Below are 13099 nucleotides of genomic sequence, written 5' to 3' on the forward strand. Positions count from 1 at the left end.
ACATGTTTCAGTTCTCAAAACAACCGTCTGCAGTTTGGCCTTTAGTGGAATAGAGGAAACGGGAGATACTTTCACTCATTCATTCTCCAAACTGCTTACCCTAATCAGGGTTGTGGAGGTGCTGGAGCCTGTCCCAGGGCTCACTGGACAGAAGGCAGGGGAAACACCGTGGACAGGTCGCCGGTCCATCACAGGGCAGACAGACAAACAAGCACATTCACACACACATTCACGCCTAGAGGCAATTTAGTATCTCCGGTTTGCCTGACTGGCATGTCTTTGGACTGTGGGAGGAAACTGGTGCTCCCGGTGGAAACCCACAAAGAATAGCGGTTCTCAAACTTTTTCCAATAATCTACCCCCTTTGCAATATTTTCTCAGCCAAGTGCCCCAGTGCAAAAAATTTAGAAAAAAAAGCCCATGTACAGACGTCCAATGCGGCTCCATCAGTGTCTGAAACAACAACTTGATATTGACAATATTTGGCTGCTGTGTTTTCACTTCTTTTTCACTAATTTGTCCATGTTTTCAGCTGTATCGCTGCTATGTTTCAACCACAAATCCATTTTCTTGATTTTTGTCTTGGCTTCCTGGTTATAGTAACCAAACATCCTCCCTTGTAGCAAAGAGCTACAGTCGCCATTTTATTGTGTACCGGCCAAATGACCACAGCAGACAGCACAATGTCCGTCCTGCTCCATTCAGGTTGTGTGGCTGTTTCACAAATAGGAGGCTGAACTCTTGAGTTTCCCTCATTCATCAAAAGAGAAAACTGAGAGGTAAGCACAACAGCAATGTGCTTAGAGTGCCATTATCAAGTCTCAGGCTTTAGTAGGTGATTTAACTTTCCCAATAATTGCCTTCCTTGGAAATTAGACTGTATGAAGTGTGGGAAACCTGTACTGAAAATATTCACTGCAGTTCAATAGATGCTAGGCGTGCTTTGATACAATTTAAAGTTGTGCACAGATTGCACTTTTCTCACACTCGGTAACAAAACATATTCACAGAAACCTCTCTACACGAAATGTTCAAGAGGCCAAGGAACTGCTGCATGAATCTTTACAATGTAATAAGCTGCAAACTTGGGGTCATTCCATTGACATTTTTGCCATTGCTTTTAATCGGTAGTCTCCACCTGTCCCACTGATTGCACTGTCTGGGACAGTTGAGCGTTATGTGCAGCTTTTCCTCTTTTTTTGCATTACCACCAATGCTTTTCCTTTTTCTTTTTTCCCCCCTTTGTTTCTGTGTTTGTGTGTTTTGTTCTGTTGTGTTTCTGCACACCACTGGGAGAGTAGGCAGAACGGGTGAAACACACTTCATCCATGTTGATGGTTTCTGGTGTATTATTTGGAGGGATCAGTCACTTAATTCAAGGTTGTAGTCTGTGGGTGGGAGGCATAACAAAGAAGAACAAGACAGTGGCATCCTTTCACCAAAACGTAGTGTAAGCCAGAGAATAGGTCGGCCTCACACTGGAATGTTGCACCACCCCTAATTTTAATTATCAAATCAATTGCACCACAAAACTACAAACTCCAAGGACCAAATAATCTAAGTATCAAGCAAAACTTGTTTCTTCATTTTTTACATTGACTGATAACAGCGCGCAGCCGCACACGCTGAGCAATCAAACCTGAGCAGTGATGCAACGTCACCGTGGTTCCCATGGCAACCCGTTAGCGTGAGAGCGAGGCACCTGTGCTTCATTAGTGACCCCGGGAAATCTGCAGCTCATTGTACTTTTTTAATCAGTCATTTATTCCTTAGCATCAGAACAGGAAATTTAGTGCACATTTGTATCCTAATCACAAATCTTTCCATTTTTGTTGCCATGCTAGGGTGTGGCAACAGTAATTTAAAACAAACAAACAAACAAACAAACAAACAAAAAAAAAAACACTGCCCTTGGAACAACAAAAGGTTTATTTGTTATGTGCCTTCTTTATTTCACTACTTTTGAGGCTTTTTAGGCAACATTTTAGGTTCCCAGTGTGTTTGGAGTACTGGCCTAATATTAATAGGCTTCCAACAATATGAGTGTTGGAATAAGCATTTATTTCTGAAGATTCTCTTGACGAAGGTGCCACTTTAAGATAACCAGCAGGCCCACTTCCATGACCATCTTATTATCCAGCCCTATATCTAAGCAACTGTCTTTACATTTCTGAGGCTGAATATCATATGATTAAGAATATATCCAGGTATGTATAAACTAAATATGCAGCCAACAAGTTCAGCATTAGAATCTGTAAGCTTGAACTTATTCACAGTGATCCACTGCTCTTCATACAGTGATAATCTAACAAACCAAAACTTAAAATAGAAATGACAGCAACCTTGCCAACACCAAATGGTTCCCCATTAACCTCCACTGCCCTCTAATGCCACCGTCCAGTCAGCAGATGTGACGCACACACAGTTGTTGCATAAATCTCTTGCATCATATGTTCCCTCGCAATACTAAAATGTCCTTTTCTGCTTATGCTGTCAAAAATGTACTCTCCTCTCATTTTAATGAACACATTGTTTGCTTTGCTTCTTAGCTGGGAGTATTACAAGATGTTGCACTCACAATTACTTCTCCTCTTTTTGTCAGCAGTTGAAAAAAATGAGCATAGAAATAATTAGAGAGGCTCCCTGTCAGTCAGATAACATCAATCATGAGAATACAGTGTTACACTAATTTTTATCTGGGCAAGAGAAGAGAGGACTGGTGTCCAGGTCAGGGGTTTTCAGTCTTTTTCATGTTCTGGACCTCCAAGTTTACTTTGAATAAGCCACAAACCCTCATTTGTAGTCGTTTTTGCATTACAGGGATCTCAAGGGATATTTTGTTTTAGGTATCAAATGTTTATCAAAGGTTTCACAAGCATTTAAACACAAGAAATCTGATCCAATAATGTTTTATTACTGCTATGGTAATGCTTTGGCAAATTTTCTGATACTTTTTTGTGCATTTTTTTCTTTTCATTTCTTTCTTTCTTTCTTTTTTCTTTTCTTTTCTTTTCTTTTTTTTTTTTTTACTAATTTACATCCCATTTTTTGTACTTTTTAATGTCTTGCTAATTTTTGGGCCACTTCTTGCTTTTTTCCATGTTTTTGAAGGAAATCTAGTGAATTTGCTTAGAAGCATGCAAATGTTCAGTTTTTTTTTTCTTTTAGAACTTTTTATTTTTCTGTGTGTAGTTGAGGAAGGCATTTTTGCATCCAGTTGAGGATGTTTCTGCATATGAAAGTACAGTTGGGATGCTGTGCTATATGAACAGTTTGAAAATGGATGGATGGAGTTTAAGTTCTTTCAGTCTGTCCAACCCCTACTGGCTGACACACTTATTTCCGCTCACTGAATGGGATTAAACTTAAATGCATGGGTCATCCTGGAGAGTATATGATAGTGACTGCCTAGTGCGACGAGTGAAACATACCTCAGGAAAGATCTTACACCCTCTCCTCAAAGGCTGCTGAGGGAAGAAACTGGGAAGAAACTTGCAAGACGGAATGAACAAAAGTGTTATGGCAGTGTTGTTACAGTTTAAGTTTAACATTGAAACAGATGGAAGTGTATTATTTTGAAAATTCACAATCTATTTTTATGGGAAAGGGTGATTTGTCACATCAGACAACCCACACTAATAGCTTTCACACTTGCCTTCACTCCCTAGATGCCCCTCTGAAATCTGATCACCATAGAGTTCTCTGACCCCTTTTTTGCAAACCTCCACGGGACTCCCCTAAAGAGGTGTTCACGCCACTTACTTTTACATAATTTTTTACATTGTTTTTACCTTTTTGTGTTTTTTTTCCATTGCTTATTTTTTTGTACCTTATTCTTTTTTACACTTTGCCAGAGACAGACACCTAAGCATCTCACTGCACGTTGTACTGTGTATGATTGTGTATGACTAATAAAAATTAATTTGTTTTCCTTCATGAGGGACAAGAGTTAATGATCTACAGTGTAAGCGGAAAAATAATTTTTAGAAATATGATGGTTGTATGTGTTGCAGGTAATTTACAGCTAGGTTTGTGTGTTTTGACTGTATTCGACTGGGGTCCAAAAGAGATTAGATTTGTTGCTGAAATACCAAAGTGCTGTGTACATGGAAAATGATTGTGTGTATAATTTGTGCAAAAAGGTTATTTTTTATTTCAGTGTGTAATAGAACTCACACACCGTCTGTTGCTTTGCACAGTGACATAAAACTACAGGATTCTGGGATGACTGACTTGAGTACATATGCTCAAAATTCAGGTAGTGACTTAGAAATGCGTGTCATCCACACATAAAACCTCCAGAAGCTTTTATTAATGTCAGCAAATTTCACGTACTGTTCTATTCTGTTGCTAACAGAGACCAGTGATTTTGAAAGTGAGGGCTGGGAACCCTCAGGGGTCCTTGAGGGGCTTCCATGGGGTCTTCAACAAAATCAGAGCTAGTTTAATTTCACTGTGATTTAATTCACTAGGAATTGTTGCAATGCATTGTTGCTGTTGGTAAAACAAGGGAAGCAGGAGAGAACATGATGAGACAGCAGTGGCTATCTCCAGCTCCTGCTGTGATTATATGGTTAATACTAGTTTTTACTGCCATCTACTGGTTACATGTGTGTAATGGTGGCCAGAGAGCTCATGTCATTGTATAACAAATATGATAGTGACTGTAGCTGATGTTGTCTGTTCTGTCAGAACAGAATAAATGTTAACGATACCATGAGCGGATTGTTATTGTCTTTACTGTCTGTGCGTATCTATACTCGGTCTTGGTATTGGTCCTTGTTTCCTCACAAGCCGTAGAAATATTGTCTACTAAGGAAGTGGCTCCTACGCGTTTAACTACTGCTATGTAATCATTTGTTGCAACTGTAAACACCACCGATTTATAGTTTGCGCTGCATGTATGAAATTATAACTAAGGGTCATGTTGAATTCTTACCGTACACAAAGCTGTATTTGCTTCTTTTTTCCATTCATGGTTAAAATGTGGAGACTACACCCAAACAGTGAATATTATGTCAATATACATTGTAAATAGTTTGTCAAAATACCATTTAATTCTTTTGTAAGGCAATGACTTCGTAGGACAATGGATGATTTTAATTGCATTAAGCGAGAAAGAATCTATCCAACTTTGGAGACAGAAGTCATGAAATTTTAGAAATGACCTAGAGTGTGCACGATTTAATGTTGAGTTCTTCTCTTTTCCTACATATTAAAAGTAATTTCTCCTATCCTTTTGTCAGCAGCATGGGTGAGAGGTTATGTGTGCCATCCAGCTAAGGGCCTCTGTCGCCCCGACCTGTGCATCCCACCTGTCCCTCAGTGAGCATGTATCGCAGGAACGGGCTCTCAGATGGCACCAGCATCAACTCGGTCACCTCAGAGGTAAGACCTGTAGACCAGCAGTATTAGACTACTTTTTTGGCTTATATTTGTTTATAGTTTCTTCTACACACTATTGCATACCTCACAGGGCTCATAAGGTCATTTGACCTTGACTCCTCTCTGATACTCCAAAAGTCCAAACCACAACAACAACAATGAAAAACAAATTCCTTTGTGTGTTGATCTGATTCTATAGTTCATGTTTCACCTTGTCTTCCTCAGGCCAGCAGTAGCTCTGACTCCTTAGATGGGCCTGGTGTGGACTACGCCAAAAGCTACGATGCAGTCGTCTTTGATGTGCTGAAGGTGACACCAGAGGAGTTTGCCGTGAGTATGAGGAAACTGTCACTCAGTATTTCTCAAATTAATTATACGGTATGAGGTATCATATGGTATATTAAAGACACCATGAAATAGTGTATATGTATATATGTATTTCCTGCTAAACAGGATGGTGGGGCGGGGGATAACGTGGGAAAGGATCAAAAGTGTAAACCAACTGGAGATCAGTTACAAAACGAAACACAGTTTGAATAGGAGGAGGGGGAGGATTGTTCAAGAATTTGTGAAAGCTTTATTGTGTAAAAATTTATTTATATCCACTAGAGTTGCATGAGGTCATCATTACAGATATTCTGTTTCAGTTTCATTTCATGGTTTCTTTAAAGGACAGTACCAAACAGTCGTATTTTAGAACACCAATATCATTTTTCCAATCTTTTATCCAGACACTGGTTTCCATTCATTCCACTATGATAAGAAAATGAACTTTCAACTTTCCTAAAAGCGGCAGCACTGTGTCAATGGAAACTGGGAAATTGAGCAGAGTGAAACAATCTCTACCAGGAAAAATAGTCCCCAGGGACACATTTGCTTTACACAGCCAGTTATCAGTTCTGTGGTTTATAAATGGTGATGATTTTGTTAGCCATAGAAGCGGAGCATTATACGGTGGGTGTTTCAACCAAAAATTCAAATTTAACTGTAACAGTGGAATTTTGAATGTGTGTTGTGAACACTTTGGTGCCCCTGCATGATTTATTGTTTGTTGCAGTGTACCATGTGAGTATATGGCAGTAAAAGGGACAGATTCAAAATTCACTGGTATAGTCCTTTAAAGAGTAACTAAACCCCAAACCCAAATCTGCGTGAAGCCTGACCTCTAGTGGTGAAAAGCAGGATGCCTGGTTTTTAGACCGTGACATCACCTGCTACCAAAAACCAGGAGCCCCACTTTTCACCATGAGAGGTCAGGCTTCACACAGATTTGGGTTTGAGGTCTACTCTTTAATGAGCCAGTCACAGTATTTGATCACTTAATGGCAAAAGGTTTTCCAGGTTCAACGGCACTTTAACAGGGATGGTTGGCAACTTAGACATAATATCAGCCAGCCTGTTGTTGCCATGTGATAACTGGAGTAATTCTGCTTGTTTCTCTCAGAGCAGAAACAGCAGTATCCACATTTAGCACAACTTGCAGCCTCAGGAAATACAGCCGCACATCACATTCATCAATCAACAACAGTGATGAAACACATTTGTCAGCTGATGTCCTCAAACAATCCTGAGCAGTTAATTCCTAGTTTAACTTTTACAGTTACTTTTGCATGTATTGGGAGGCTAATTTGGATTTATGTCTTGTTATTCCAGAGCCAAATCACCCTGATGGATGCCCCAGTATTCAAAGCGATACAACCAGAGGTATGACAGATGCATTTTGTTAACTGGTTTTTATAACTGGGAATGGTAGGATAAGTGATCATAGACTCACTCACTGTGGGTCTTTAGAAACCCATATTTGTCAGACTCTAATTTTGATCTGTCTCATGCACTTTAGTCTTTTAATCTGTTGTGTAAAAATAAGATCACCAATCTGGTTGACACATGTCCTCAGAGCTTAGTGGTTGGTTTGATTGAATTGCTGATCGAGTTGTGGTTTGTAGGAGCTGGCAAGCTGTGGATGGAACAGGAAGGAGAAACACACGCTGGCTCCCAATGTGGTGGCATTCACACGCCGGTTCAACCAGGTGAGTCCATACCGTGGCATGTGCTTATGCCAGGTAGTGTTGCACGATATACCGACGCTAGGAAGGTATCACCGTGCAGTTAAAAATAGCACTGTACCCCGTTTTATTAGTACCGGTACTTTAAGAATGAGTGTGTCATATTTCCTCTCATATGCACGCCGCATCTTTCATGGTGATGAGTGAGAGCCATAGCTGCAAGTACAAGTACAAGTGCTCTGTGTGCTCAAAGCAGACGCATGCAGCATTTCAAACGCACGCAGACCAAGGGAGCAAACACGTTCAGCTTGCCATAGCATTGTGCTGACAGACATACTGACCTGTTGAACAAATTCAAAGCGCGACAGGTTAGTGAGTGTGACAGATAACATAATGACATGCCCTTCAATTAGAATGAGATGAAAAGAACAAGTGCTTCCATAGCTCAGTGGATTTCCTTTGGAGTCTAGCAAAGTGGATCTGCGTTGAAATATTAAATATACTTACCCTTATTTTCCATTAATAGATCAGCAGTTGTGGTAGAGAGACAAAGGTTAAAAAGGAGTGTGTATGGGGAGGCTTAACCTTTCCGGCCATGTAGTTTCTGTGGCTGTAGACATGGGGAACATAGCACTTCACCCTAAAATTAGTGTACATTTGTGTTTATTACTTAGCTATTTATACCATTTTTGACATAAAAACAATGTGGAAAACAGCTCTCCCCTGAACTACCATATTTACCTCCACCAAGGAGGTAATCTTGAAAAGTTCTGAATGGATCAACATGATTTTTTTTTTTTTTACAAAAAAACAAAACAAAACAAAACAAAAAACAACATATTGAGCTACTTTTTATTTTTTCAAATATAGCTACAAAGATTAGGAGGTATAACTAATTTCATTTTTTTTAAAAAAACATATTCAATAGCTGTGTAGCTCAGTAGCCATGACAAAAATATTTGAATTTATTTATTTTGATTTATTTATTTTTACATTTAAGCAGTATCAAAATACTTACAATAGAATTTTAATTTACATGTGCTGTCATCTAATATAATATTCTATTACTTTTCCTGATATTTTAGGTTTTTGCTGTGGTGTAGTGGTTTCATTTCAGTATCAGTATTGAGATGTTTAGACAGGGTATTATATTGAAGTCATAATTTTGGTGCCGTGACAACATTAATGCCGGGGTATTAAGAACCGTTTCAGGTCGAAATGGAGCTGTAAAGGAGTAACTGTGAAATCTTGATGGTTGGAAAACTACATCAGCAGGAGGCAGCAGTTTCATGCATCACAGCATCTGAAATGAATCCAGAACAAAAATATACTTGGCATGCGATGAAATGGTATCAGGGACCCTCACTGCGCCTTTAATAATGTCCAATTCAAAAGTCATTTTATTGTAGTTGTGTACGCCAAAAAAAAAAAATCATCCAAGCACAGATCCATAAAGCCTGCACACCACTGACAGTGAGGCAAGCTTGGAGCGAGGTTGCTTTTCTTGTGTTATGACAAGGTGAAGAGAGCCCAAAAAGTGCTCAGGTACAGTTCAAATGTGTCACTTTAAAGATGCGGACCACACCCTTTCTGATCTGAAATCAAAAACTCATGCAGGCACATGGTGGAGGAGATGGGGAAAAACTGACCGCTGCAGTGTGAAGACAGATAGATTTTCACAAGGACAACTTTACGGTTGAGGAGCTGCTATTAAGCTTTTTCCTGTAGATGAAATTAAAATAGTTGTACATCTTAGCCCTAATTTTTGACTGTTATCCAAAACCTTAGTAAACATTCTGCCCATTCACTTTCAAATATTAATTTTCTTGGTTGTGATGACATTGCCCTTCACTGAAATGGACCAATTGACGTTATTTTTATTAATGTCTCATTTTTGACTGGTCAGTGTACATCCTGTTTACTAAAATATAAATACTGTGCCATTTTCATAGGGAAACTGTCTCTACCTGCGATTTCTGTCATGTCATCTCACCATGTGACCCAGTCAAATGTCATGTGCATGTCGTTCCTGTTGTTTGGTGTGATGTTCGCGCGCTGAAATGTTTGAGCTGCACCCGAACAACTGAACACTCTTCACTTTTTCATGAAACGCTAAAGCCTCAATGCTTCTGTCAACAGAGCAGGCATGTTAAGAGTTAATTATATAGCTGTCAGCAGGATGATTTAGGTACAGATGATAGATCATGAGCAGCTCCAGGGTTTGTGGCGAGAATACAAATCATGAATTGTGACTACACAGATGATCATGACTGCTGTCACTGAATATTTCTGTCTGTTGCTTGTCTGGCTCTTCAGTTTTTCCACAAGTGCTGCTGCCATGCACCTCAGCACTTGGTTATGTGTGTCAGTCTCAGTGAGGACTGCCTTTCCAGCCTGAGGAAGAGACCATGTGGTGTTTACCCATAAACTTTGGTTGAGATTGTGGCATTATGGCAGCACATCATGCATGTTGCTCTAGTAATGACTAACTCTAGATGGCTCCGTTCCATTCCATGAACAAGTAGAAGATTTTTATATGAAAATGAAATATCTATATTAAGGACATGTTTGGGAGAAAATGTGATGCAGAGGCTTTCATGTCTTTCTAATCATCCTGGCTGTGTTTGTTTGTTTGTGCTGTTGTTTTTCAGGTAAGCTTTTGGCTCGTGAGAGAAATTTTGACTGCCCAGACTCTGAAAATCCGAGCGGAAATCCTGAGCCATTTTGTCAAAATAGCAAAGGTGAGTCAAGTTTCCTAAACTGGTACCAATAAGTCGTATTTGGGCAGTTTCCCTGGCAGGGATTAAGATTGGTCAGAGACTAAATGGCCTTTTTAAACTGGAATAACTTTAATTCACATGGATTGAAATATCCCTAGGTGTATCTTAATTTAGATTTAAATGGTCTGATATCCAGGTCAAAGGTTAGTGGCCCTGAAGTCACTGAAGATTTAAGTTAAACCTCCAAGGCTGCAGGTTTAACTTTAGTTTACTGCTGTTTGTCTGAGGAGAAACTACACAATGTCCATCCCCTGTCTCTTCTCCAGTCCCACACAGTCCTGGGCTTTTCCAAATTCAGTCCAGGATTTATGAGCACCTTTGGGTTTTCAAATCAACTCTTTGAGCAAAGTGAATTTGCTCAAAGAGAAAAGGCAAAAGTAACTAAATTTCCCAAAAAAATGGTTAAAAAAAAAAAAAAAAAAAGTATCTCCAAAATACCCGAAAGGTGACACCCAAACCCAGAAAAGCATGGATTTGGTGGCTTATCAATTCAAATTTAATTAAAGCCATACAAGAATCCAGAAGTAACTAATCTGAAGTTAAACTGTATTTTGGAAAGTCATCTTTTAGACCATAATTAGCTATACTGGATTAAGGACTTGTCCTGTCTTAATTAAATCTCTGTCTGGGAAACTGCCCCTTAAAGTATAGCTCTTTTTATTCTGAGATTTATAGAGTATTGAGTATTGAACCTCAAGATTGAACCTCTACCTGTTCACTCATCCTAAATCACTCTTTAAAAAAAAGAAAGAAACAAAGAAGGTACACAATTTTCTTTTAGAATTATTTTCTACCTTAAGACACCTCAAGGTTATACCAAAAAACTGCTGAACATCTCCACCCCTGGTTCATTGTATTATGGCTCACAGATCCAGATTTCTGAAACTGCAGGTTTAGGAGTATTTTAGGTCAGTGTTTCTCAGCTGGTGGGTCGTGGTGGTCTGCAGGTTGATTTTGAGTGGACCCAGGCCAATTTTTCACAAAAGAAAAAAAATTGTGATGTGCATATATCCAGCACAGCTGATTTACGTTGAACTGCTGTCATCCAGTGCAGTTGCTTGCCTAAAAAAATCTGTTAAAAAATCTAAATAACACAATTTAATTAAAAAACCTTTTTAAAAAGTACAAAACTTTGAATTACAAAAAATTAGAATAAAAATTTTAAAGTTAGTAAATGTAAAAAGATATATGAAAATGTAATAAAAAAGCAAATTAGATCTTTTAAAGGTATCTAACAGTCATTATTATAGTCAGTGAAACCCATTATTAAAAAAATGAAATGTGTGTAGTGTTTGAATGGATATGCTCATTGTGTATGTGAGAGTTTACTGTTCTTGACCAAATTTTGTCTTCATAAACCCAAGTAGCGTTTTTAAAATATTTTTGGAAAGAAATAGAGTATTTCATTTAGCTTTCAGGAGTTTAATGATGCATGAAAGCATTGTGGATGACTGTGTGTGACTCAGTGCCTAAAAACAAAGGTGGACCCTGAGGCAAGACTAGCTAAGAATCACTGTTTCAGGTTGTTACCTATGAAGAACTATGATCATATGATTGCCAATACTCTGTAGACCTCCAGGTACGGAAGTGTACAGGAGCTACCTTGAAATTTTATGACAGTGTTCAAGGAGAAATGGAAAAAGCAGGCAAACTAATCACAAAAACAAAAAGGCTTTTCTCCTCCTGGCTTTGGTGGGATCAGCAAATAATTGCTCCCTGAGGTCGGAGCGTGGGATGAAAAGGCAAGAACTTTGTGGAGCCATGACATAATATCCTTGGCAAATAAACAAGGATATAGAGCACTAAAAACAGGAAAGTCTTTAAATGTAATAACAATGGTTCTCAATTGGTTTTGCATCAATACACACATTTGATCATATCCACAAAGTCAGAATCAGCTGTAGGAAACAATATGTTTCCTAATTTTTAAAGGCCTAAACACATATCCAGATCAGATTACAGAGTTGTCTTCTCCCTGTGGTTAACTCACACGCATACACACACACACACACACACACACACACACACACACACACACATAATGTATTTCTATACTTTCCCTGGTGTTCAAGCTTTCCTTTATTGCCGTTCTTGTATTGCATCCTTATTGTATCATTTTAAATATATTGTTTGGCACTTTTTGACCAATCAGCTTGAAAAGTTAATCAGCTCTTTCTTGGTCCATAATTAGCCTTTCCACAAAGGGTTGTGCAAATCTATTCTTACTTTTTTGAGATATTCTGCTAACAAACAGACAATTAAACAAACAACAGAATGGGGCGAGCACCCAACCCCTGTCCGACTGTTTGCAGAGGTAATAATTAGAAATGTCTTTTTTTTTTTTAAATTGAAGAGCACACTTTGCACTGTCTTCTGAGGGTATTTGTCCCTGCTTCCTTTTTTTTTCAGAAACTCCTGGAGCTGAACAACCTCCACTCTTTGGTGTCTGTGGTATCGGCCCTGCAGAGCGCTCCCATATTCAGACTGAGCAAAACCTGGGCGGTAAGAAATCACATCAACACATTTTTTGGGAGGATTTTACAGAGCACATTAAAGACAGACTAGAGGCCAAGTTGAATTGCAGTTTACCACACACTGTCTTTACTGTGTATTTGTTCCCATGAAGATGAGCAATTACATTAATGGCTACTGGTAAGTAGTGCAGAAGCTAAATGCCTATTGCCCATCACTGCTTAAAGCTGTTCAATCAGCATTCAGGGTCTAAGATATACAGTATGTGATGTATGTTTTTGCACATTTAATGGGAAACTATGATTATTTTCTTATGGAAAGTGAAAAAAATGCATTTTGTTTACTCACATATAAGTTTAAGTGTAAAACAGTAGATTGTACATCAGGGGTCACCAATCATGTGCCATGGAGGGCCGAGAGGCTGCAGGTTTTCATTCCAACCAAGACCTCCACCAG

General features: G+C 38.9%; 1 protein-coding gene across 6 annotated transcripts in view; it reads left to right on the forward strand.

Moving 5' to 3' along the window:
- Positions 1-13099, forward strand: part of LOC115368799 (ras-specific guanine nucleotide-releasing factor RalGPS1) — a 72542-nt gene that overhangs the window by 7708 nt on the left and 51735 nt on the right. For 4 of the 6 annotated variants that reach the window (XM_030065146.1, XM_030065144.1, XM_030065148.1 and 1 more), the window contains exons 2-7: positions 5247-5388; positions 5611-5715; positions 7039-7089; positions 7332-7415; positions 10043-10132; positions 12581-12673. In XM_030065146.1, coding sequence (XP_029921006.1) covers positions 5332-5388; positions 5611-5715; positions 7039-7089; positions 7332-7415; positions 10043-10132; positions 12581-12673 — 480 coding nt within the window. In that variant the 5' untranslated portion in view covers positions 5247-5331. The remainder of the gene's footprint in view (positions 1-5246; positions 5389-5610; positions 5716-7038; positions 7090-7331; positions 7416-10042; positions 10133-12580; positions 12674-13099) is intronic. The other 2 variants (XM_030065145.1, XM_030065147.1) reach the window with 1 other exon arrangement.

This window comes from Myripristis murdjan, chromosome 12 (assembly GCF_902150065.1).
Source record: "Myripristis murdjan chromosome 12, fMyrMur1.1, whole genome shotgun sequence".
In the NCBI taxonomy this organism is placed as follows: Eukaryota; Metazoa; Chordata; class Actinopteri; order Holocentriformes; family Holocentridae; genus Myripristis; species Myripristis murdjan.